Below are 27,863 nucleotides of genomic sequence, written 5' to 3' on the forward strand. Positions count from 1 at the left end.
TTCTCTTCAAGCATGCCATAAACCACTTCCATTTTCATTCATTTTTAATTAGATATTGGCTTTAAACACAACCATTTCCATTATTTTTTGCCCATGAAAAGTCAATTAAATATAAAATAAACTTACAAGTGCTAACAATGAGGACAGTGGGATGGCTTCTTTTCAGTCCCTTGGTAGTTATAACACTAATTAAAAAGTCAGTCCCTGAAGAAAGGCTATTAAATGTGAATGTCCTGCACATTAAAAAAAAATTCACGTATTAAAACATTTAGCTCAGAAACATTTGGAAAACTCCCATCTTCTCACCCTGTCTACAGAGAGAATTTTACATATAAGTCTTGTGGTGTTTTTATTGTCTATCACAGAAACAATCTGCTATGCTTCATAAGCATAAATAGTTAATTAGAAATCATAGCCTCTTACACAGAGAAATTCACTTAAGTCAAAAAGTGTGTATTATACATACAAGCATGAGATATCCTGTATTAATTTATTATTATTTGCAAAACAGATTTGTCACTGTATCTCAGACATTTTCTAATCACATCGTAGCCAAAAAAGTTGTCTTACAAATTTTCTAATTTCTGTTTATATTAAGCCAGTAGTATAGCATTTGGAAAATATATATAAAATGTTAATCTCATGGTCCATGTAACTTGACACAATTTCTTTTCAGGATTTTCATACCTTTTTGTGGAAGGCAGGGTTTCCTCTCTCATTAAGATTCCGCTGGATATTGAAATAATGTATCCGTCCAGAAGACTTCTAGCTGTAGGCCAGCTAACAGTTATTGCATTGGAGTTTCTACTATGGTTCATAAACTCAACTGCACTTGGGGCTATATCATTAAAACATACACATAAAATAACATTTTCTACCGCACAAAGCACCTGGTCTAAAATAGCCCTGAAACACCCTCAAGATTTGTTTCACTTTCTGCAAACTCTGAGGGTAACCAAAACATTCCTTTTATTCTTCCTGATAGATGATAAGTTAAAAGTCAAAAAAAGAGAAAAAAAAAACCAGCAAGAATAATTTTAAACTTTAAAGTGGAACCAATATATATTATTGTAGTACTATAATCAGTATTTCCCTCGCCTCAAAAATGTAGGGAGATATTGTATCTTGGTCTTGTACGACTGAAAAGGAACAGAATATGCCACCCCAAAATATGCCTCTTTGGCATAAGGATGATTTTGAGTTGGTTATTCTTAAAAGAAACAGCAGACACATGAGAAACTCTGAAAACTGAGTTAAAAGTTATCCTTTGTAAGAGACTCTTAAATTTACAAGGAAAATCTCCATTCGTAAGGGTGTCTCCCTCCCTACACTAGGAGAAGTCTGACTAAATCTCTAGAAATTCTTGCCAATGGAGAAGGCAGACCTAAATCTGCATAACCACTTTACACTTGTTTACTAGGTTTTCCTAGTAGCCTCCAGTAACTGGCTCCCTCGTCCCCCCTCAACATTTTCTTTTGTTTTTAGCTGGAGATGGTATTTAAGGTGGTGGCTTAAGCCATTTCAGGGAGTTACTCAGATTCCCTGGGTCTCTCCCACGTATGCATGAAGTATATATATGTTTATTTCTCTCCTGTTAATCTGTCTTACACGGGTTGGCGGGGGGGGGGGGGGGGGGGGGGGGGGTGGTCCTCAGTAAAGGACCTAGAAGGATGGAGAGAACATTATTTTTCCTCCCAACACCACCAATCTGCGAAATATTTAATGATTTTTAGGACTCATTCCAGTTAAATACCAAATACTGACAAAGTTAATCAGCAGAAATGTTAATTGCAATCTAAATGTGAAATACTCCCTTCTTTCCTAGGGAGAAAAGTTAAATGAAATAGTATATAATATGTATTTTGTTTTGTCTCTAAAATTCTTCCATGTAAAAGAAAAGAACAAAATTGTCAAGAATATTCTCTCCCAATTCCATTCTTTGTTTTTATAGTAAAAGAATACAAGCTATGGCCAGTTCCTAAATACACAAATCAATAAACCACTGTCAAGAATCATTAACATAGTTATTATAGAATAATTGAAAATTTTACTTCATTCAGATATGAAAATGTATACATTTTGCATACATCCTTCCCAATCATCCCTTATTTCATATGACAAGCATGGAATAAATCACCATCTGCCATTGGGAGTAAGTTGCTAACACTGGGGAAATGTCACTTCATTGTCTGCTTGACTGAACAATGAGGAAATTAAATCACAAATGGAAAATCTGGCCAGACCCCAGACAATTAGCTACTCTACTGCTTGGCAATACATTTACAAAAGAGGTTTTTCTGACCCATATAAGGGGAAACCGAAAAAGAGACAAGAGAGGACACTGCCTGCCCATAAAGAAAATCTGGGAATAACAAACTATTGACAATCTTCCCTAAAGAATGAAATAAATATTTGAACATTGATTCAATGTTGAATTGAACACTGAATAATACCTCAAGGGCTTACACAGGCTGTACCTGTCTGTATTTCTTTTACGTTAGGAGCACTGTCTTTAAAACCTTCTTTTTCAGTGCAAATTGAAAAAGTATACACTGTCGCAGGATCCAGGTTAGAGAATGTTGCTGCTTCTTGAACTACCTTCTGGACCTATCAATCCAAAAGAATAAATTAGCAACTGTTCATTTAAAAAATGTTCCACAATTCAACACAGCCAAATAAGCATGGGGGTTATTTAGTTTCACTACTATCTAACATAAGAATGCAGTAATATTGGACTCAGCATGAAAGATTCAAGTTTAATGCTTCCGAGAGCCGCTTCTAACGTACCATGAAAGCAGCAGTACAGTTCATGCATGTGATTTCATAATGCTGAAAATTCCCATCAGCTCGATTCCAGAGAATTTCTATGGAAGAGTCTGTCACTTTGCCCTCATGGATATTTGATGGTGCTTCCAGACCTACCCAAAACACACAACACATTTAAATTCTTCTATGTTTTCTAACTGGGTTTTTCTTTTTAATTTATCCCTTTAAAGGAGGAAAAAAACACAAGGTGAGAAAAGAACAGTAAAGTTTATTAATCAACTATCTTTATATCCTAAATTAAAACAGTTGTTTACACATAACACAACAGTTTATCAAATATAATAATCAGTTGCAATACTCAGAGTTATGGTAAACACCATAACGAGCAGCTAATTTTGATTTTGCAGCAAAAACTACAATAGCAGCAAATTCCCAGGAGCAAACGTACAATACTTAAAAGAAAAAAAAAAGAGATTTAAGCTTTCTGAAACTATTATCATAAACTAAAAAGTCAACATAGAGAAAAATATGAAGTCCAGATGAAAGGGTAAAGAATCCTCTTTGTATCAAATATTAGCTGAAGCTAAAACCGAATTTTATCTTATGAGCCTTAATTGTTATGTTTTCATGCTAAAGATCCCATTCAGCATAAAGAAAAAGAAATTATTTCAGAAAACCTAGAAAAATTGCAGCTTTATACTACTATCTTATATACTGATATATTTTGCCAATTATATCACAATATTGATATATGTAGATGATCAAGTACTAATTACTTTTAAAAACAAGAATTGTCAAATAGAATGCTGCTCATAATGATTTATAATATAAATAAGGAAGAGGCAGAGTTTAGAGATATAATAAATACATAAAAATTGTAAGTAAAAACAAAGTATAAACATATACTGAGCTGATTATAAATATGTTAAGGTTCTATTACAACAATGTGATTAGTGGTACCAGTTTGGGAGTATTTTATGAAAAGGTGAGTTTAAACAGTAATAGAAATTTTACAACTTGGGAGAGGAAGAAGACACATGGTGGTATAATAATATATGTGAAGATTTATAGACAAGGAAGAGCAAAACATAAAGAACCTGGACATGTTTATAGTCAGAATTATAACATTTTCAGGACTACATATTATTTTTGTATGGCATTTATTACTCTGTGCCATTCATTTCTATATATACGAGGTCAATATCTTAGATAAATGTCATGTATCCCAAATGCTCAAAATGAATTATTTGTAGAATACATGAGTGATTTAAAGAAAAAACAAATCAAAATTGATATGAAATTCAAAATGTAAGTTCTGGTATGAACAAATATAATATGTACTAATTTTAAATATTCAAAGAAGGAAAACATACGCTAATTCTTTCCAGACAAAGGCAGCGTGGGGAGAGCAAACACATGCTAAGATTATGTGCTTTGAGAGATACTATTAAGTGTCTCTAGACTCAAAAAATATAACCCAGTTCTCATCTGCCTAAAATTATTCACATTCTTCACTCTTGAGATAAGTCATTGAAAGTTATGATTAAGATTCAAGTATGTTTTCTTCTTAATGGATAGATTTAAAAAACTCATGACTTCTCAATTTTACATAAAGTTAGCTCTATCTGTATACTAGAACAATGAAAGATTAGGTTCAGTAGTAAGGTATCTGTAATTATTTTTAAAAGATCTTTGAAAACAACTGCATTAAAGTGAATGTAGTCTACTAATATAAAATGGGACACAAAGTCAAAATTTAAAAAAAAAACAAAAACCTTATGTAAGTCCCAAAATACTTACATGTTTTTACTGCAGGCACATAGTACATATTACTTAGTTTAGTACCACTGATGATGGAAACAAAGAAATTATATTCTGTGCCTGGCGTTAAATTGCCAACAGTTATTTTATTGTCATGTTTCAAAGGCCTGGTAACATTTGGTCCTCCTTCAATTACAATATGTATGCCATCAAACACTCCAGTATCAGGCATTTGAACAAATAAGATTACAGAGGTACTATGACTTTCATATGGGATGACAATTTGGACTGGTTTGGGCTCTGAAAGATAAAAAGAGAGATTTATAATTAGTGTTTTGTTTTTTTAATTTCAAGTACATTTCTCTATTTTGTCTGCTATGTTCTAGAATATGTGAAAACACTAAATGCCTGTGCTAACTTATGTTTACTATGTCAGTAAATAAGGTGGACACTAAGACAGATTGTATGTACATATATATTGGAAGTACTGATTAACTTTAATTTTTTGATTCTCAATTATAGTCTCAAAAACATAGGAATCTAAAATTTTCCAATTTGTTTTACCTTTTTATCTATTTATTAAGCAAAGGCTTTTGAAAACCTATATACTAGGAAGAGTGCTTAAATAAAGTAAATAAGGCCAGGTTCCTTCTTCTGAAGAGTTCCCAGTCTCAATAAAAAGATACACAAATCACCAACTAGAATTCCAAATGGATAGAGCTGAGTTGGTAAAGTGAACAAAAAGCTATTGAGAATAGGGGAAGAAAAGAATTCTAGGGGATATCACTGGGGAAGGCTTCCAGAGTCTATGACTTTTTTATCTGAATCTTAAAGAATAGTACAAGTTTACCAGAAAGAGTATGTGGTAGAGAGAGATGATTAAGAAGGGAATTCCAGACAAAGAGGAAACCATGAGTGAGGCATAGAAACCAAAAAAGGGCATCATCATCATCATGTATTCAGCCAAGTTCTTTCACCTTTTTACTAGCAGGGCAAGTTACTAGTCACTAATCTTTGGCAGTTAGTTGTTAGTCTTTGGCAAGTTGTGCCTTGGTTTCCCTTTCCCTAACATGGGAAAGAAAAGACTAGTATCTACTTTGCAAGGTCCTCGTGATGATTCCATGAGAGATTGTATTTATACACAAAGGGTTTAGTTCCAGGCACATGGCAGGTGCTCAGGTGTTTCAAGCCTGGAGTGTGTGTGAGGAACAGGGAATGGAAGACCAGGCATGGAAGGCCACCTCTGACGCTGGACGCTGTCTGCGAGAGGCCTTGCATGCCATGCTGTGGAGGTCAGATTTTACCCTGTAGGCACAGGGATTTTGAGCAGACATTTCATTTCATTTTTAGGAACACAGACCTGGCAAGAGTTTAGAGGAAAGATCTGCTTACATTTCACACTCTCATTGACCTCTATGTAAGAGCTTTCTTGTACTGTAATCTTCTACTGTGCCATTTAGAGCAGATTTGAAATTTTAGATGATTTCTATTCACATTATTTCTTCCTCAGGTCAATTTTAATATCAAATCTATTTGTAGATTATTGAAATACTACCCAGTATAACCTTAGATCTGTCCTTTCAAGTAGATATCTTCTTCTAAGATATACATTCTGAAGTATATTTTTTCTTTCAGAGAATAATTAAACAGTCTTTCCTTTTCAGTTTTGTGACATCTGATTAGATGCAACTGAACTTGTTCTAAATCATTGATACTGTATTTGATAATATGATTCTGCCAATTTACCCAAAGCCAGTACTGTATAAATGGATTTTAACACGTACCTATTATTAACATTCTACAATATAAAAACTGTACATTATTTCCATCAATTCATTCATTTGTAATATATAACTTTCTTGCCTTTATCATTTTTCATAGTTATGAAGAAATGTTCAACATATCACCCATAACAAATACCATATGGTATACTACTGTGTTTCAAAGCACTTTTACCATGTTTTTCCTTTTCCAGTTATCTTTTCTTTTTCTGTCATCACTAATGTTTTTTATGGGTTTCCTCTTTAAATTCTTTACAGCTCTCTTCAGTTAAAAAGCTCTACACTAAGCATGGTTTTTCAAAGGCTACTATGACATCCCATAAGTATCATACTCATCTGGACGTGTGGACAATGACCTGAAAGCTTCTGAATATACCTTGAGCAGAAATTAAACATCTGGAGATTGGAAATGAGTGGCCAGCACAGTCATGGAAACAGTGCACTCCCATGTTCCTGGGTGCTGAAGGTATTTTCTAAGCAGAGACAGTGCTTTAAATAGGCATTGTCTAATTCAGTTTCCAAAAGTGTATGGAGTCTGTGACATTCTCTATAGTGGGTAAATATGGGGTTTTCCATCAGTTCCACTTGTTCAGGGAAATGAGACCAATGGCATCAATATATGCCACATTAAAACAGATGAACACAAAGGCTGGAAAGGTATAGAACAGGACAAAGTTCTTTCTCTTCAAATATCTATCCTGAATCTCTGGAAACTCAAGTGAGAGAAGGTTTCACATAAAAAAAAATAAATGAAATATTTATGAATAATGAGTAAAGACTGTGACCTTTATCCCTACCCATTTTCCTGAAAAAAGCTTTTTAAAAAGAAGTGGTAGCGTTGAGGGCTGTATGAGGTTTTTTCAATATAAGATAAACACAAGGCCAAAAATTCAAAGGCTTTTATTATAGGCAAGGGAGAATGAGGTCTCAGAGTTTCCCAGTCTATCTTGAAATTGATTCTTCTATACTGAGAGGAAAAAAAGGAAACTCAAACACCAGCTCTTCTTCCCTCAAGAAAACTTGAGTACAGTTAATTCTGCCAACAAAGAGAAACTGCAGAGATAACTGAAATGACTTTCCTGTGGTTGAAATACCAGGAATGGTCATCACTCCTCAGAGTCACTAGTCCAATTCTATTGAGAAATAAAAATTATAACCTCAAACACTCTCACAGTGCTTGCTTGGTGTCTGAACCCTTAAATTATATTAATTTCACATGTAGATAAGATTATTATCATTCCCATTTTAGAGAGAGGGAAACTGATGGCCATTAAAGGTTGTGTGACTTCCTAATGGATGTAAGCTGATAATCATGGAGCTGGAATTCCAACCCAGGCAATCTAATTCGATGGTCTGCACTCATAAGCACCGCCTTCACCCAAAGGTCATATATTACAGTTCAAGTGTGGCACAATAATAACTGGAAATCGAGTTTTGCTAGTTATTTTTAGGATAATTTAGAGAGATGGATAGATATGTTTCAAAGGGAAAAGGGATATCAATGAACATGTAAATTTTTTTCTTCTACATGTCTACAAAATGTCATTAAAAGGTAAATGTCCTATTGTGCTTGACTGTCTCAATGTGCATGGAAAAGAAATAGGATGTGGTAAATAATAGTTATCAACAAACAATGCAGGGAAAGAATTTCTATGTATGCACATTGGGATAGGTTAATATTTGTTTCATCATCTGAGACAAGTAAAAATGATGAATGATAAATAATCTGATGATGCTAATAGTGCTTACCAAGGTTAATAAATGACTAGAAAAGCCTATGGAATTATAAGAAATAGTGAAATGCTTGAAGGAACTAAAGATAATTCATCAGAAAGGAAGACTCTATATACACTAGGAACACCTAATGGCTATTTCCAAGCAACTGATGTCCTTTCATGGGAATTAGGGAGTAGTTTGCTCTGTGATGCTCTGGAAAACAGACATGGCCTTATAATAGAGGAAAATTACAGGGATTTATTACAAAATGATCAGAGGCACGATGCTAGCAATTGCCTATCAGGTGAGGCATTGGTAAGATGATCTCTGTCTAACTTCAAATCCTCAAATTCTGTAATTTTTCCTGGGATGTATATATGTTAATCATGTTTCAGCATCCATGTAGAAGAGCAGTTTTGCAAAGAAGTGTTTGAATTAAACAGAGTCAAGAACTGTGCTTAGACATGGAGATATAAAGCTGAGTAAAAATTTTAAAAAGCTCATTATATCTAGAAATGGAGATAAAATTTTTATATTTGAGATGGAAGAGGGGTTGAAATATGCCAAGTTCCATGGAGTCAAAGAAAAATAGGATTTTAGAGCTGGAAGTTGATTTAAAAATGTATTCAATAATCTAAATTTTTAGAGAGAAAACTTAGCACCTAGATGATGTGGGGGCACTCTAACCTCATACTGCTAATAATTGGTTACAGTTTATTTCCTATCTATGCATTTTAATTTCCATACTTCCATTCTGCTGATAAAAATTTAGGGGTTGATGGGCATGAAATAATTTTTTTGGCAATATCTCTTTTTCATGTGTTTTCTTTTAATTTTTTCCTATGATAATTATCTTCAGGTATGTTTCCTTAGAAATTTAAATATGAAAGTTATATACAAATTTAGTTTTAGTCTTTGGAGGACAAAATGGGAAGATTCTACATTGACTGAGTGTACATACATACTGCTCAAACATAATTTTTTGGACCAATTCATTTTTTCCATCAGCCTGCCTTATTATTAGCCAAAAAGGCCTGTGAGGTCCAATATTCATTCCTTCCTCATAGTTACCTCTATTTACTCAAATTAGTCAAGTCAAAACCCAAGGTGTCTCCCTTCCTTTATACTCCTCACATGCACTCTATCACCAGCTCAGACTTCCTACTTCCGTAATATAAAATATATCTATTACTTTATCTGCACTTTCCCTTTCTTGTCCACCATAATCTTTTGCCTAAATTCCACAAAACTCTTACCCAGTTGCCCTACTTCCATCCCTGCCACTTTAAAAATCATTCTTTGCACAGAGTCAGAGGGAAATTTTTGTAACATAGGTCACATCATAAACTTGCCTGCATAAAACTCTCAATGGCTTCCCACTGCCCTCAAAACAAACTCAAAAGCACAGCCTAGGGGTGACTGGGTGGCTCACTGGGTTAAGCATCTGACTTCAGCTCAGGTCATGATCTCCCTGATGGTGAGTTTGAGCCCCATGGTGGGCTCTGTGCTGACAGCTGAGCCTGGAGCCTGATTCAATTCTGTGTCTCCCTCTCTCTCTCAGCCCCGCCCCCACTCACCCTCATTCTCTCTCTCTCAAAAGTAAACATTAAAAAAATAAATTAAAAGAAAAAAAGGCACAGCCTACAAGTTCTATGTGATCTAACCCCTGCATACTTCTCCAATATCACTTCTTATTCCCCTTCTCCCTCTTCATTAGACACCATGTAGCAGGCCTTTTTGTTCTCAGATATACCAAGCTTTTTCCTGTTTTTTGGGCTTTGTGCCTTTATGCTAGGTGTTCATGCCTAAAGTACCCTTTCTCCATCTTATTACGCTCTGGCTCCTTCTCATCCATTAGGCCTCCATTCAAATACAGCTCCCATTACAGTCTATCTACACTAGAACCATCCACCCCTCTTCAGTTACTCTCTATCACGTCACTCTGCTTTTTTTCCCTCCTAATGTTTATCACAATTTATAAATATCCATAAATATGATTTATTTATTTCCCATTTCTTTTCATTCTCCCTCCTTAACAGATTTTTCAATGATTATCTATTGAGTGAATTAATCGTATTTGAGAAAGAACATAGATTTCTGTCATTGGTTTGGTCCTAAACCTATAAATACTGTCAATATTTTATGTCAGTGTTCTACAACAGCAGGCCTTTGTTGATTCAATAATAATTACAAACATTTATATAGCTATATGTTTATATAGCCTATAGCTATAGGCACTGTTCTAAGTCCTTCCCTTTATTAAATCAGCTAGTCTCAGGAAAACCCATAAAATACAGACTATTATTTTCTTCCTCTTTACAAATGTAGAGAGAAACTAAGGCATAAATAGGTTGAGTACATTGCCCAGGGTCACTCAAATAGTTCAACCCAAATAAACCGAGGTAGTGTGGCTTTAGGGTCAAGTTCTTAGTCATAGACAATGCTGCCTTTATTTAAGCATTAAGCATTTTCAGGAGAAAAGAAATACAAACTGCTCCAGGTCCTGAGGCTACCATCAGACAAACACGCCTACAATCTATTTACAAGGGTAAAACCTGCTACCAGAAGGATGTGTAGGGGAATATTTTACAATACTCCCAAATCAGCAAATATCTGTTATGAATGAAAAATATTTGATTCTCACTTAGAGTTTGTTGAATAGTTACCAGCTCACTCAAGTTCCCATTCATCATTGTTGCCATTCCAATGTCATATGTCATTCCAGGGGTTAAATTATCAATCTTGAATCTACTAGCATCTTTTACAAAAAGCTTCCTGGCTTCTCTTGCATCTGATATGGGTTTGATTTGAATGTAGACCTCATGGCCATCTTGTGGGAGTTCCCAGTGAAGAATTATACTGTCCTCTCCCACATCTTCAGGTTTAGCATGAACTTTCTGAGGAGGATTAATACCTTAGAGAAACAGATAAATAGATACACTTATCTTAGTTTATTGTTAACATTACTCTTGCTGTTGTAAAAATCTCTTAACCCAATATTAGTTAATGGTTAAAGTAAATTTAGCAAATCCCTATATCACTGTCTTGAAACTCAATTTTAGAGAAAAATGTGTCTTGTTATTAGTATGCAAGATTTGTCAATAAGATTAAGCACATTATACATCAAGGGAAACTAAAAAGTATCTAGCAAATTCTTCAGATTTTAAGGGTGCCATCAGAGTAATGTTCCCATTGCCAAAATTATTCATTTTTTCATCAAATGCGCATAGGCACCCATCTCAGCATGTAGAGTACATCAACAAAAAACAAAGGTCACTGCCTTATGGAGTTCATATTCTAATGGGCGGAAAATAGACAGTAAACAATCATATACCAAAGTGTATATTATATACTACATTAGATATGATAGTGCTAAGGTAAAAAAGAAAAAGTAAGGTAAGGTTAGTGAGAACAGGAGTGTAGTGGCTGTAGGGAGGAAGTTGTGGTATTAAATAGGGAATCCAGGGCAGGTGTCTTTGAAAAGATAAGATTTTGGGGTGCCTAGGTGGCTCAGTCAGTTAAGTGTCCAACTTCGGCTCAGGTCATGATCTCACTGCTAGTGAGTTCAAGCCCCACATTGGGTTCTGTACTGACAGCTCAGAGCCTGGAGCCTGCTTCAGATTCTGTGTCTCCCTCTCTCTCTGCCCCTCCCCCATTTGTGCTCTGTCTCTCTCTCTCTCTCTCAAAAATAAACATTAAAAAATTAAAAAAGAAAAGATGAGATTTTCAGCACAGCGGGTGAAGGAGGTTAACAAAGTTAGCCATGCCATATCTGAAAGAAGAGTTTTCCAAGGGGCACCTGGGTGGCTCAGTTGGTTAAGCCTCCCACTTCAGCTCAGGTCATGATCTCACGGTTTGTGAGTTCAAGCCCTGCATCGGGCTCTATGCTGACAGCTCAGAGCCTGAAGCCTGCTTTGGATTCTGTGTCCCCCCACTCTCTGCCCCTCCCCTGCCTGCACTCTGTCTCTCTCTCTCAAAAATAAATAAACATTAAAACAAATTTTTTTATAAAAAATAAAAAAAAGAGTTTTCCAGGAAGGAAAAAAAAAAGCAAAAACAAAAACAAAAAAACAGAAGGCTTCACAGGCTTTCACTTTGAACAAAGCAGGTAGCAACTACAGTGATATACAGAAGCATGATCTCTCCTAAATTTTAAAGAATCACTTGGGCTATTATGTTAATAATAGAGAGGGTCAATGGTAGAAACAGAGAAGCAAGCCAGTACTCTTGGCAGAGAGGGTGGCAAGGATGACCACAGGCCTAAGGGAAGCAGTGGCAAGTATTGGAATTCTAGATTTATTGCAAAGATGAAAACAACTGGTTATCCTGACAGATTGGGTGTAGGCTGTAAGAAAAACAGAAGAAGAGTCAGTGATACCTTCAAGGTTTTTGACCTAAACAACTGGATGAAAGAAATGGCCATGAATTGACCTGAGAGGACTATAGGCAGATTTGGATGGAAACATCTGTAATTCCATTCCATTCCATTCCATTTTGGACATGTTGAATTTAAGATGTCTATCAGAGATCTAAATGAGATATATTACTGAATAAACATATTTAGGTCTGAAGTTCAGAAGAAAGGCCTGGGGCTAAAGATATAAACTTGGGAGTCATTAACATATAGATGCTTTTAGCTTGGCACTGGTATTTATCACAAAAATGGCTAGAATTTTATATTACTCCTCTAATTTCTGAAAGGTATGGCACTCATTTGGAAATAGAAAGGACAGTATCAGGTTGTGCCTGCCATTCTTGTAGAATGTCATCAGATATTCTATCATAATAACTGACAAAAATACCTTGGCTTCCTCCTTACACAATTTATTTATCAAGCCTTGTGATTTTTAATACAATTCTCTAGAAATAGCAATTCCCTCCTTTCAGTCTTGTTTGTTCTGCATTATATTCTTCCCTAAATTTTAATAGTTCATCAACACAAAGGTCAATCATGTCCAAGAATAATTATGTAATTTTAAACTGTTCGGTAGTTCAAATAATATTTAAGGAATTCTCTATGATTTTCATAATTACTTTGTTCCCAGAAACTATAATTTGATTTTTTATTTGAGCTTCATTTCTTTATCAACACAATAAAACACCACATTTTAAGTATCAGAGAATGCTACAATAATCCAATTAGAAAAACTTCCCCCTAGAGTCCAGGGTGAAACAACTTCAGAACTTTGTTCTTGTATAATTACAAAACTTAAAATACTTCCTTCAGTGGAGGACTGAGATGAAATCTACTGCATTTCATTACATAAGCAGAGATTGAGGAAATGATGAGATTTGGTGAATCTGCGATTCCCCTGTAATTACTGACAGAATTTTCTTGCATCCGTGTGCATTTTTATGGGAGAGGGTCTGTTAATTTTTCCATGTCCTCAAAAGTCTCCATGACCCCCCAAAAAGCTGAATTTTACTGAATAAAATATACTCCTTCATACGTATGAAGGTTCTTCATGTTCCGTGCCTAGCTTACATTTTCTAGACTCTCTCCACATGCCCCCTGTACTCCAGCCTTGCCAAACAACGTATAATTTGCTAATGTTCTAATGCCATTCCTTTCTAAAAGCCTTATCTGGCTTTCCCAGGTATGGCTAGATAGATTCCTCTTCTTTAGTCCTCTCTGCCTGTGCACTTGCTATCTGCCCTGCTTGCAGCATCCTCTTGACAACCCCCACCCCCCTCCCCGCTAACTCCTACTCTTCCTCACAACACAGCACATGACTCCGCCAGAAGAACTTCTGGGTGAATTGATCCATCTCTATGCTACCATAGTACCCGGAGCATAACCCCTGTAGTAGCAACTATAATACAGCATCAGCACTGTTTCTCAATTTATTTGTCTTATTCTATTAGCATGTAAGCCGTTTGAAGGCAGAGGTCAGGTTTTACTCCTCTTTGCATCTCTAGTACCTGTTGTGGTTCCTGATTCTAAAAATTAATTTGAGTGAATAATGAATGAAAAAAGAATATTGCCTCAACCTTAGGAGAGTAAAAGAGCACTGGAATACCAATACCTACATTTGCACTGCTGTGTCACGTCAGCTTACAGTTAATATGCACAGCAAATAACCCCAAAATTAAAAGTGCAGACACATGTACCTTTCTCTTGTTCCTCTATTAAATAGGTACATGCCATGGGAGATTTTAATTTAGGTTCGAAATTAATGATCTGTGAGAAATCCTCCTAGTCTCCCTGTCAGTTAAATTTGGAAGCACTTTGGGGTGCCTGTGGGGCTCAGTTGGTTAAGCGTCCAACTTCTGCTCAGGTCATGATCTCACAGTTCATGGGTTAGAGACGTGTGTGGGGCTCCATGCTGACAGCTCAGAGCCTGAAGCCTGCTTCATATTCTGTGTCTCCCTGTCTCTCTGCTCCTCTCCCACTCCCACTCTATCTCTCTCTTTCAAAAATAAATGAATATTTAAAAAATGGAAGCATTTTGGAGTGCCTGGGTGGCTCAGTCAGTTGAGCATCTGACTCTTGATTTTGGCTCAGCTCATGATCCCAGGGTCATGGGGGCGAGCCCTGCATAGGGCTCCATGCTGAGTGTGGAGCCCAGTTAAGTTTCTCTAGGTCTCTCTCCCTCTCCCCTCCCTCCCACTTTCAGGCACTTCTCCCTCCAAAAATCAACTAAAAATAAATGTTTTTGTCCTCCCTTAAAAAAATGGAAGCATTTTACAGAGAAGAGATCTATCATTACCAGAGGGGATTGGGGCTGGAGAGTGGGCAAAAGGGGTGAAGGGAGTCATTTGTAACATGATGAATGGTAACTAGAACTTTGAGGGTGGTTACTTTGTACTGTATACAGATGTTGAATTATAATGCTTTACACCTGAAACTTACATGATAAAAAAAAAAGAAAAAAGAAAAAGAAAAAGAAAGCATCTCTGTAAGTGTAAAAGATTCAACCAAGCATTTATCCATTGAAGGGTGCTTTGTCTGAGCTCAGCGAAGAAAAAAACATCAGCTCTCTACCATCCGCTTGGAAAAATGCTTTTGCTTAGGATTTACAACATTGAATACATGTATTTAAGTATTTGCATTTAGTAAGCATTAAATAGTATCTTTTGTTATTTTCAAAGTATCCCAAGTATTCCCAGTGAGCATGAGAAGGCTAATTAACTATGGCTATGCATGTTTCGCATTCCTGCTACCTCAGCTCTAGTGTACATTTTAGCTGCTGTGATTTTATTGGGAATTTCAGCCAAAGAACTTTGCATATAGGCGTGTTAAATACACACGCACAAACAAAACAATTACACCCACAGGGATATTCTCCAAAACCTACTTAGTTATGAATTGTTTCATACAATAGTATTTATCTTAAAAAAAGTTGACTTATACTTAAGGGGGTAAATATATTGCTTAATTAAAAGATAGATTACGTTAATGATCATGGTCTAGACAAGAATTCAAAACTGCCATGTGGAGGTGAATTATTAGAAACACATTGGCCAAAAGTCCTGGGATGAGACTGCCCCCTAGAGGTCAACTCATCACACTGTGTGAGAAAAGAAGAATCCAGTAAAACTACATTTGCAGACCTATTTGTCGGATATAGTGTTATTAAAGAGAACTGGATGAACTAATCTTCATGTTTCATGATAATTTCTTTTCCAGAAAAGGCTATTATAATAAATATGTCTTCTGGGAACTCTGGTAGGAACAATGCAGATGCTTAAAGAGTTCATATAAATCTAAATGAACTTAGTATTTAGAATCTATGCTTAATTTTGATTCAACACTCAAATGTTTAACTGTGAGTATTCATACCAATGAAGGATCAGTATAATTTCAGCAAATATGAATTTCAAAATATGAAGTGTATATATAAATACATATATATGTGTATATATATACATATTTTTTTTAAGGCAAAATTAGTCAGTGCTTACCTGTCACAGCTGAAATAGGTCTCTCAGAGCAGCTTAGAGTTCCTCTTTCTGCTACACTGAATAGATATATCAGATACTGATGGAAAGGTTTGAGATCTCCAATTCTCATTGATGTGTTGAGTTTTTCAATAAACACCTCTTCGGATTTATTGTTTTCAACATCCAAAATCGTCACAAGATAATGGTGAAAAGATACAAGATCTGGGGGATTCCAGTGTAAAAATATTTCTGTTGGAGTCACATGAATAACTGTGACATTTTGAGCTGATAATGGGCCTATGAGATTTTAAAAAATCAGAAAAAAATACATCGTATTAGTGATATGGTTTGTCAGAGTAATCTCTCACCTCTCACTACTTCCCTACTACTCTAGTCTAGAGAGAAAAGGAAAACTGGATTTGAGTCCTGGCTTTTCCAATGCAAGTCTCTACTCCCTGAGTAAATTATTTACTGTCTCAGAGCCTCCATTTTCTTGACTGTAAATGGGAATTATAGTAGTAGCTGTCTTGTAAAATTATTATGAAGATTAAACAAGGAATGTAGAGCAGTTGGCAAAGTGTTTAACACATGCAATTGGTTCAACCATTATTTTTATTACAAACACTACCAAAATGGCATTTCTAGCATTCCATGATCACATCTTACGTGCCTTTTAACTCTTCTGTCTTGTCAAACTAAACAGCAGGGACTTCATTCTATGTGTTCTTCATTCCCATCATCACTAGAACTCAGACATTCATCCTCTTACAGAAATATTTCCCCACTCCAAACCATTTCACCCAGTGCCAGGCAACAGTTTTCCTAATTAATCCTTCCAGATTAATTTTCTTTAAAAAGCACCTTGTGCAGATCAGCTTCAAACTCGTATGCACCCCATCTTCCCAACATGCACGCACATGCGTGCGTGCACGCACGCGCGCACACACACGTACACACATTCTTCTTGATTCTTACTTTAGAAATAATAGCTGAAGACTTTAAATGAGACCATCTGGGTTCCTGTATGGTTTAACAAAGCATGTTCCTCTGGTCAGTTTACTTAACCTTTCTGAAGCTCAGTTTTCTCATTTCTACATAGCTACTCCAGGGTTGAGGCATGACCTTTGAGAGATTATGCACTAAAAGTGTTTTGTAAAAGGTACAGCAAGTCTTAGAAACTATAGTCTTAACAGATTTCCAATGCTTTTAAAAAAAATTTTAATGTTTATTTATTTTTGAGACAGAGAGAGAGAACATGAGCAGGGGAGAGGCAGAGAGGGAGGGAGACACGGAATCCGAAGCAGGCTCCAGGCTCTCAGCTGTCTGCACAGAGCCTGACATAGGGCTCAAACTCACAGACCCCAAGACCATGACCTGAGCTGAAGTCAGACACTTAACCAACTAAGCCACCCAGGTGCCGCCCCCCCCCCCTTTTTTAAATTAAAAAAAATTTTTTTTTCTTTTTGGATTTCCAGTGCTTCTGAGGTCAAGTTCAATCATCTGAGACTAACACTACCGGCCCTCCCAAATCTGGTACCGCTTACGACACAAACTGATTTACCCTGATGCCTGAGAAAATCTTCTCCAATCACACTACATACACTATTCTTTTCCCACAAACTCATATCTCCACACTTTTGCTCACAATGTGCTTTTCTTCCTTCAAGTTTGAATCTAAGTCTCTTATTTCCTTGTGCCTTCCTGTTACCCATCTTATGCATTCTAGAAAGTATTTCTAGAAAGTATTTCTTAAATGTCCCACTGACTAGGAATTAGGCCATTATATTTTGCAACAGTTTGCTACCATTTGCTTGCTTTTACTTTTACACCTTACAAATTCTCTTCATTGTAATAAGCCTCCCCAAATCCAGAATGCATACCTGTTTATCTCCTGCTCTTAGCACATATCAAAATGTAAGTTCCACAAAAATGTATTAATTATCCACTGTGGGCTGGGCACCAGTCTAATTTGTGCTATAAGACAAATAGATATAGTTCCTGCCCTTATGGGTTTATAGTTGAATAGAAAAACCAAAGATATAAATACATTCATTGTAATTTAAAATGGCTAAAGATATAGGTATGCCCAGAATGTTATGAGAAAATGCCAGACCTTCAGGAAATATCTGCTAATTATAATATTCAATATTTGAAAAATCATACTTTCAGATGTTTTGTGACTTACGTGTTTCAACAACGAATATTGAAGTTAACATAGTTTTTGCCTCCCATTCATTTATTGCAAAGAGTAAAAATCTGTAAACATGGCCAGGACACAATTGCGTAATTGTTTTTTCTGTAGCATTTGGGGATATGCTGTCAAAATGTTGTTCTTCTGTATAATCTAAATAATATTTAATAATAATTTTATATCCCAGTTTTAGCCACTTATCCAAATTATTCCAACCATTCGAATTATGCCAACCAAATACAACTTCAGTTGTTCCGATATCCTTTATATAGATTGAAAGGTTTTCCTGCAGAGAAAGTGCTGAAAAAAATAGAGAGGAGCATTATTTGTAACTAGAAATCATAATTCTATCTTTAAAATAATAAAAGGGAGATACATGATATGAGAATATCAATAAAAATAATTACACTCGTATTTGCAAATATATGGCAGTGGAACATAACAGAAAAATCTTGTAAAGAAATAGTTTGATCCAGTTGCATTTTGCTGTAAAATGTAGCAATCTGTTTCATTCTTGGGTAGCAGTGGAAAAGAAAAGATTTCATTTTTCTTAAGGCCAAAAGATGATCCATCTATCCATGTGAGATGACCTTCTTTCTGAAATAAGATATACAAATTAATAAGCCAATTTGAAGGAAAAGTGTCATATCTTCAAATACTTCTCCTTTGTGAGTTATTCTGAGCTAGAGACAGAGTTCACTTTTATTCATTCATTAGCCATATGTCTTCAGGCAAACTGCTGAATTTCACATTACACCTTTATTTTCTCATCCAAAAAAAGTGGGTATCATAATATTACTTGCATCTTAAATTATCAGAGGATTAAAGAGGCAGTGCATGTGAAGGGACAGACCGTTATTCATTAGCTGTTAGTTACTTTATTTCAAGTCATCACATAAGTCACATGTGTCGGTGGAGGTTGCCGACACCTTTCTGCTAAGGGATGTCACTGGTGACCATCACTGACCTCAATTCTCACATATAAGAGATGTTAATATGTTCCAATTCCACCTAATAGAATGGAGGAATACTGTTTCCTTGAAAAATTTATTTTTCAATAAATTTTTCAATAAAAAAACTTATTTCAATGCTTTATTGAATATATAGCACAGCAGTTTTGAAAACAGTCAGAGGCTCAGAGGCAGTATGCTTCAGAGGTTAGAGCACAGTGTTGGTCAGACTGACACAGATTCAAAGCCTGGCACGGCCATTTGTCAGCAATGTGACCAGGATTCTTCTGAACTCCATTTTCCTTACCTATAAAGGAGAATGATAGTGCCTACCTCATAAAGTTGTTGTGAGGACAAAATAAGAGTTACCAATATAAACTTTCTAGATTGGAATTTAGAACTATTAGCCTTTATATTCCTGTGAAATGCCAGCCTCTAACTGGAAGCTGGGAACGCAATGATGAACAAGACACAGTCTTTATCCTCCACGTCCAGTAACAAATTCACACTTATTCAGCACGAGTGGATGGGGAAATTAATTTCTCTACCTGTCACAGGCTTATAACTCTGCAGGTGACTTTGATGGTTAAACTCAAGAGACCAGCTTGATGCAGAGGTTAGAATATAATGGTTAAGAGCAGACTCTGATGCATTCCACATGGGCAAGTTAACCTCCCTGGGCACCAATTTCCTCACATGTCATACAAGAAAAGCACATAGCATGGTACTTAGCACTTTGGAGACATTATACGACTCAGCTATTAGTATAAAGGAAGTTCTTCTTAATAGTTACCTTGATGTTTCATTTACCTCCTAAATTATTTTTAAGTATCGTAAAAGCAGTGACTGTCTTAGACCCCTTTGAATACACAGTGACCATGACGGTGCCTTGGGAATCCTCACTTTGGTATCATGACCATATGACCTGGACCTTATAACAGAAACCAGTAACCAGAACTATTAGAAGAGTACATTCTAATTTAACAGTTTATAACAATCATGCTAACAGCAGGAAACAACTATATGTACACTAACTGGTCTGCTTGAAAAGAGACTGGCATGCTGGGAGGCAGACTTGTAAGATGTCGGAGATGAACTGCAGTTTGAGGAATCTCTATTAGAGCTTCATCCACTGCCCATGAAAAGATAAAGGAGGCTCAAAAAGAGAAAGATGAAAATGTAATTAAAGACTGTCAATAGCTTTCCCCAAGCTTATGCCAAGTTTCACAGAAAAATTGGTATCAAACTGATAGGATTTGCTTTGGGTCACTACATGCCAGGCTATGCCATGGAGAACAGATTTATTTTTGAATGGCAGGAAATTTTTAAAAAATGGATCATCAAGAAGAAAATACAGACTAGACAGAACTGTGCTAGGTCTTGGGTTTTCCCACACAAAGCTGACCAAAATGAAATTTCATGAGATATTCCATAGTGATAAGAACGTTTGAGAAAATGTCACACCTTCCTTATTTCACCAGTATTGAGTAAAATCTTCAGATCTTTCCACATCTCTTTTAGTAAAATTAAATTTCATAAACCTGCATGTTGTAAGTAAAAGAAATAAAATGAACAAATCTTCCATATTTTCAGGTTCACATTACTGTATTGTTCATGGAGGTGATAAATAGAGGAAGTGGAGCAGGTTGGTGAGGAGATGACATGACGGTCTGGGCATTGTTAAAGTGTCTGTGGAAAATTCCAGAAGCAATAATCAGAAGAAAATTAGATAAATGTCTGGAGCTCATAAGAGACAAGTGGGTTGGGTAAATATTTAAGAACAATTGGGCTAGGTGGTAAATAACTGAAGAAATGGATGAAATCACCAACATTTAAGACAGGTCTAGGTAAGACCAAAATTAAAGCAACCCTACATAAAGAAATAGATGCCTACAAAAGAGATTGAAGGGGGTGGGAAGAGACAAATAGGCAGAGAACATTAGATTTTTATGGTGATGAAAATATTCTGCATAATACCATAATTACTGTCTATTATTATACATTTATCCAAACCCATAGGATGTATAGCACCAAGAGCAAACCCTAATGTCAACTATGAACTTTGGGTGATTATGATGTGCCAGTGCAGGTTCCTCAGTTGTAATAACTGTACCACTCTGGTAGGGGAGCTGATGATGGGGGAGGCTATGTATATGTGGAGACAGGCGGTACGTGGGAAATCTCTGCACGTTCCCCTCAATTTTGTTATGAACCTAAATTGCTCTAAAGAGAGGCAGAGGTGGGGGAGGATAGGCAGGGAGGAAGAGACAGATTGACACAGAGAAACAAAAAGAAAACAGGGTGTGGCTTACAAGAAGTACTCAGTATTTATTGAATGGGGAAGGAAGGAAGGAAGGAAGGAAGGAAGGAAGGAAGGAAGGCAGGCAGGAAGGAAGGAAGGGACAGTGGGAGGGAGAGACTGAGGGGGGTAAGTTTTATCATTTTATGCATTTATTTACATATACTTACCTTCAAATCATTAAGACCAGTCCATATTATTATTTGATTCTTCGACCTGAGGAGTGAAAATATAAAGTTTTTTTCCTCTTCATTTTTTATATCCACAAGGTGTGCAGAACTTAAGGATAACTTACAATGTTGCTCAGCTATATCCCACGGCATACTCTCTTTGCTAATTTTATAACAGCTATTTTTTAATGCTACCCATCCTCGTGAACATGAACCTACCAAAAGAAAAATGTTTTGTGAAAGATGAATTCAGGAATATAACATTTCATAATTACATTTCTTAACATCTATGGTAGTTAATCATGAAAACCTCATAGTATTAATGGTGCACTTTTCCCTATATTTTTCCCAAATGAGCAAAAGTGCTAAAGTTGCTATTAGTCAAGTAGTAAATGAATTACTACCAATTAAAATAGTTTTTAAGTAGTTGTAAGAATTAATTATGCAAAATTATTGCCAAATTATAACTTAATTAAAACAAAAACCACAGATTTTTTTTTTAGTCACTTTAGGTTGCCCTTCCTTTCCCTTCCTCTTATGAAGACTTTTTAAGTTTATTTCAGGTTTATTTTTATTTTCAATAACTAGACATAATACTGGCTAAGAACTGTTCTCTCTGCCACTGCTACTTGGCTTCAAATGGGTTCACCTTTCAAAAAACACTTAAGTCTTTTTCTCTAAGATTGCACACCATAGAAACACAGGAAAATATCAACCTGTTGAGAGTATATATTATACTTTAACTCTTGTTGGTATTTTAACAATGTTGAAATTAGGAAGATGTGTGACGGATGTTTTGAAGAAACTGTTGTCTTGTTTTTTTTTTATAGATGGAGGATGGGAAGAGGCGATGCTTAATTACCTTACTATCTTTTCCTTACTACTCACATGTTTCTCTACTTTGCTTGTAAACATATATTGTGGTTCAAGTTTATTCCTATAGAAGGTATTAAAATAGGACTCTTAGCCCATCACAGAGAGTGTATCACCCTGATTAGCTGTCTCTGACTCTCTCCTCTTTTCTTAAATCTTTTCCCACCATGTGGAGGAAGGAAATGGATCTGAGAAGCCATAAAAAATTAAATACATTCCCCTTCCCTTGCAGTATTCCAAATTTTGGTCAGGTCTGATGTGGGATGAATAATGGAGAAGTCTCAAATAGGATGAAAGATTGATATTTTTATGTTGGATTTTAATAGACTGGTTAATACCAGAGACTATTTATAGATACTTTAGTCACTTATAAAGCTACCAATGATTGCCAGAGTTAAGGAAAACGGAACCTATTTGGTTCAGTTTTTTTAAAAGTGGTGGAAGGAAAATAAAGTTGGCTCTTAACTTAAGCTTGCTAAATCCAGCTTGTTCAATAAATCAGTCAAATGTCAGGATGATATAGTTAGATAAAAAGGGACTATGTTAGTTCATTTGCTAGCAGTTTACAGTGGCTAATATTAGGCTGAACACTTGTGAAAAGAACAATACATCTACCAAGTTATCTACAAGATATATATTAACAATGAACCAAATACTGATAATACCTGTTTCTACTTGAACATCCAGTCTCTGAAATACATTTATAAAATCCAAATGCAATTGTTTAAATTCAAATTTAAAAGCATATAAGGTTGCAGGTTTTAAATTAGCCCACTCATAAGCTGTAATATTATTTTCCATAATTTGTGTAGAATTACTGAGAGATATTGACACTAAAATGTCACTGGAAGACAGCACACTCCAGTTAAAGGAAACACTCGTGCTTGTTGCTTTTGTTTTAATATTGCTAGTTGAGAAACCACCTAAAAAATCAAGGACCATAATTAGTTGGATTCAAATAAAACTGAATGAAACACAAGATACCGAAGTATATTACAAAAGAATCACCATGAGAGGAAAGCATATTATCTACTATAAAATATTTTCTAGACTCTATGGGAGTTTCTTGTACTCTACCTAAAATGAATGACTTAGATTACAAATCTGCATTATAATATTGTAGATAATATGGATTACATGTAACATCTCTACTATGCCTATCTATTCATATTAGTACACATCAAGTGTCAAAAATGAAAATCTTATTCTTACTTTAGTTTACAATTTCCTTTAAATTTTGAAATTTACATTATGTTAAAAAACAAAACACTACATGATGATGCAATTTTGGACTATCATATACCTGTTAATCACTGTAAAATTCAGATTATCTGGTAATAAAATTGTTTCCCTTTTATAATTAGGCAATATAGATGAACAAAAAATACAAATTACTTACGGGTTTCAAATGACTTTTCACTTAAAATTTGTCCATATTTTATAGACTGTAGAATGATGTGATAGTCTTCATTTTCCTCTAGTATTACTGACTTTGAAAGTTTTTGCAGGTCTGCAGGAATGCTTTTGACATTCTGTAAATAATTAGATTCATCTGCTTGTGAAGTATTTGTTAACTGTGTCAGGTACATTCATTAAAAGACTGACTTTTGTACATTTCCTTTATAAGAGGCAATTTTTCATACAGAATGTAAACATATACAGAAAATACTTATTTTTACATAAATGATATTTTATTTATTTAAATTTTTTTTTTTATTTATCTATTTTGAGAGAGAGAGATAGAGAGTGAGTGGGGGAGGGACAGAGAGGGAGAGAGAATCCCAAGCAGGCCTGGCACCATCAGCACAGAGCCCGATGTGGGGCTCAAACCCATGAACCATGAGAAGATTTAAATAATTACTCTCTGTATAGTACATAATATAGTGTATACAGGATATAAACTCTCTGTATAGTATATATAGTATATAGTATAGTTAAAAAATCATTCCTATGAAAAATTTGAGTGTTAATTTGATCACTTACTAAAGATATTTCAAAAAATGCTAACATTTCATACATTAATAAAATAAAAGTAAAAAATCTCAATAACTGCATAGCAAAAGAAAAGTTCAACAAAATAAAAAAAAACCTATGGAATGGGAGAAAATATTTGCAAACCACAAATCTATAGTGGATTAATATCCAAAATACATAAGGAACTCATACAACTCAATGACAAGAAGCAAACAAACAACAACAAATAAATAATCCAGTTAAAATAGGCAAAATATCTGAACATTTTTCCAAAGAAGATATTCAAATGTCCAACAGGTATATGAAATGGTGCTCAACATCACTAGCCATTAGAAAAATGCAAATCAAAACCACAATGTCAGAATGGCGCCCGTCAGAATGGCTATCAGCAAAAAGAAGAGACAATAAATGCTATATAAGCATATGAAGAAAATGGAACCCCTGTGGACTACTGGTGAGAATACAAATTTGTGCAGCTACTGTGGAAAACAGTATGGAAGGTGCTCAAAAAATTAAAAATAAAACTACCATATGACCCAGCAATTCCACTTCTGGGTATACACGGGAAGGACACAAGATTACCATCCCAAAGAGATATTGGCACCCCCATGTTCACTACAGCATTATTTACAATAGCTAAGATACAGAAAACAACCGAAGTGTCCACTGATAGATGAATGGATAAATAAAATCTGGTACACACACACACACACACACACACACGCAGGAATATTATTCAGCTATAAAAAAGTAGGAAATCCTGCCATTTGCAAAAACATGGATGGACCTTGAGGGCATTACACTAAGTGAAATCATTCAGACACAGTAAAACAAATATCGATCTTACTTATATGCGGAATTTTAAAAAAACCAAACATACGAATGGATCAGATTGGTGTTTGCCAGAGGCAGGGGTGGGAGGAATACTGGGTGAAGACAGTCAAAAGATACAAACTTCCAATTGTAAGATAAAATTTCTGGGGTATAATGTACAACAGGATGATAATAGGTAACAATACTGTTGTGTACTTGAAAGTTGCAAACAGTTCTCATCACAAGGAAAAACATTTGTAATTATGTGAGATAATGGATGTCAGCTAAACTTATTGTAGTAATCATTTTGCAATATGTACATATATCAAATCATTATGTTGTATACCTTAAACTTACACAATATTACATGTCAATTATTATCTCAATAAAACTAGGGGAAAAAATCTCAATAACTATTAAATTCCTATTATGATGCAACATTTAGTCACAACAAATTTACACTATGCTGACCTTTTATCAGAGTCAAGAAAAAGATGCCTTACTTTTTCAGCAAAATTATTAACAAGTTGATATTTTAAAAAATAAAATTCAGGACTTCCTCCCTTAGGAAATTCATCCCATTCAATAAAAACTGTTGTTGTTCGATTATTCATTGGCATATAACAGAAACAAACGATCTGAAATGGGAAAGAAAAGTAACTGTAAAAATAAAATAAAAATATATTCTTGGTTATTACTATTATTTTATTAGCAAACTTACAAAAATTAAGCCTAAACTATGCCAAATTATAATTGAAAACTATTTTAACAATATCAATTTCTACACACGAATTAGGTAATATCCATTGGATACCCTATTTGTAAACGTAATTTTGAAAGTAACTTACGAAAGGTAAGTAAAATGAGGGCAAAGACATTTAAGATCCATCTTTCCCAAAGTAGGAAACACCATGTTCCTGGAGTCAGGGAGAACAAAGAGACCCAAAGTCACAGGAAAAACACAGCACACCCTCCTGGTTTGTCAACTGTGTACCTTGATGATAATGGCTAAAAAATTAAAATATTTCACAGACATTCTTGGTAACACACTTGCAGTAAAAATGAGTAGAGTGCAAAATGTTTGGCTGAGCTATTTTAGAGGCTCAGTTCATTGATACCATGAAGAAAATGTTAGCAACTGAGATAAAACAGCTAGACTGCAGGATCAGAGCCCTTTTATATTCCCTAGACGACAAGTAAAGAAGACTTCAGCTCTCAAAAGAATGGTATACTTACCAAAATTCCTAACAAAAACAACCTTAAATGCCTCACTATACCATGAATTTTACCAAATTCTGATCTCTCTCTCTCTCTCTCCATTGATTACTCCCAATTTGTAAGCAGTGAAAACAGATGCCACCTATCTGCACAGATTTGTGGAACATCTAGCAGAGAAAATTTGTCTTAGGTACCAACTCTAATGTTTTGTGTTATTTCTCTTCAACATACCCCTCATTTTCTAAAACAAACTCAGTGCAACAGTATCCTGTCCATTACCTAATTATTCAAAACAAAACACATTCAAAGATGTCTTACCTTAACAACATATTGTAACCAGAGCAATAGAATAATTGATTTCTCCATCTGGAAAATAAAGTATATTCAACATGTATTTTTTTTTTTTTAGCATCAAAACTAAACTATTCAGTCTTTGGATGTGTGTGTGTCACTTTAATGTCATATCTTTTGAAGTTAGACTGTTCATCCAACTGAATGTTAAGGCATTAACAAGTAAGTGCTGCATAATATCCTCCACCTAAAAAAACTGGAAACACCAGTACTTTCCAACAAATAACAAAATAATTTGCTTCTAGAAGCTGCTATAATTAAACACAAAGGAGGTGTTAGAAGTAAAATGATTTATCAGGCAATTATACAAAATTGCACCGCATTGTGTAAAACTTTCATCTTAATCCATAGAAATCTAGAACAACTATATATTGCCACTTTCTTGGAAGTAATTCCTCACACTCTAAAATAACACCATCGTTATGAAAAATATTTCAAAACTATTGACGAAGGGAAAAACATGCAAGTCTTTTCAACTCAATTTATTTTTAAATACATTTATCTAAAAGCTTGTGCAACTTTTCCTAGGAATCTAGACTCCCTAGGCAACTGAGAACTTTATATTCAACTTAAGATCTAAAGAAAAAAATTAACACACCTAGTATTTAAAATACATCTATTTCGAAAACTGAAAAATATCACTTAAACAGGTCCCTATGATCAATTCTAAAGCCCACTGCAAAGCAAGTTTCTTCCTGCAAAATCCTCTTTAGTTCCTATCAAGGTGTTCACCTCAGATAAAATTCAACCCAGTTAAAAAGAAATACGTAATAATCCAATCCAGACGCCTCCACAAAACTGCCAGGTTTTAACCTTGTTCATTTTTCTCAACAATCTGATGTAACTGTTCTATCACGGGGTTACAGTATTAATCCCCGCCCCCTCCTCCAACTCTTCAGCGTAAACTAGAGTTTCGAAGGCTTTGTGCTCCAGCAAGAAAGCCAAAGTGGAAAGACCGCTCCCGGCTGCCTGTTCAAGTGCAAATCCCGGCTCAAATTCAATTCCGTGAGTCTGCGCCCCGTGGCGCGCTGGTTTAGAAAGAGCCCGCGGAGCCAACTCTGGGCCGCGGGAGAGCCGAACAGTGTTTAAAGGAAAGGACCCGGGTTTTAACAATGG

At 35.3% G+C, this 27,863-nt stretch overlaps 1 protein-coding gene across 2 annotated transcripts; it reads right to left on the reverse strand.

Annotated features, from left to right (window-relative positions):
• Window positions 1-27,863, reverse strand: LOC109270554 (fibronectin-like). 2 transcript variants are annotated; one of them, XM_053895492.1, is made up of 14 exons: window positions 26,715-27,863; window positions 25,682-25,816; window positions 23,791-23,923; window positions 23,057-23,314; window positions 21,644-21,733; window positions 21,519-21,564; window positions 18,094-18,696; window positions 15,930-16,205; window positions 10,669-10,938; window positions 4,567-4,827; window positions 2,788-2,918; window positions 2,478-2,607; window positions 688-838; window positions 1-233 (listed from the first exon to the last, which is right to left on the reverse strand). In XM_053895492.1, the coding sequence occupies exons 7-14, from the start codon at window positions 18,122-18,124 to the stop codon at window positions 62-64; spliced, it is 1,422 nt and encodes a 473-aa protein (XP_053751467.1). In that variant the 5' UTR covers window positions 18,125-18,696; window positions 21,519-21,564; window positions 21,644-21,733; window positions 23,057-23,314; window positions 23,791-23,923; window positions 25,682-25,816; window positions 26,715-27,863; the 3' UTR covers window positions 1-61. The 2 variants fall into 2 exon arrangements, with proteins under 2 accessions (XP_053751467.1, XP_053751466.1); XM_053895491.1 differs by having other exon boundaries at window positions 21,519-21,733.

This window comes from Panthera pardus, unplaced genomic scaffold, assembly GCF_024362965.1.
Source record: "Panthera pardus isolate Hobbes unplaced genomic scaffold, ASM2436296v1 HiC_scaffold_6, whole genome shotgun sequence".
NCBI lineage: Eukaryota > Metazoa > Chordata > Mammalia > Carnivora > Felidae > Panthera > Panthera pardus.

Bases quoted from the DNA above. Each gene is read 5' to 3' on its own strand.
- LOC109270554 (XM_053895492.1), bottom strand. From the start codon at position 18,124: ATGTTAACTTCAATATTCGTTGTTGAAACAC. The intron at 16,206-18,093 runs GTAAGTCACAAA...AAAATCTCATAG, and splicing joins AATATTCGTTGTTGAAACAC to GCCCATTATCAGCTCAAAAT. The intron at 234-687 runs GTATGAAAATCC...TTTAATGTGCAG, and splicing joins ACCCTGCCTTCCACAAAAAG to GACATTCACATTTAATAGCC.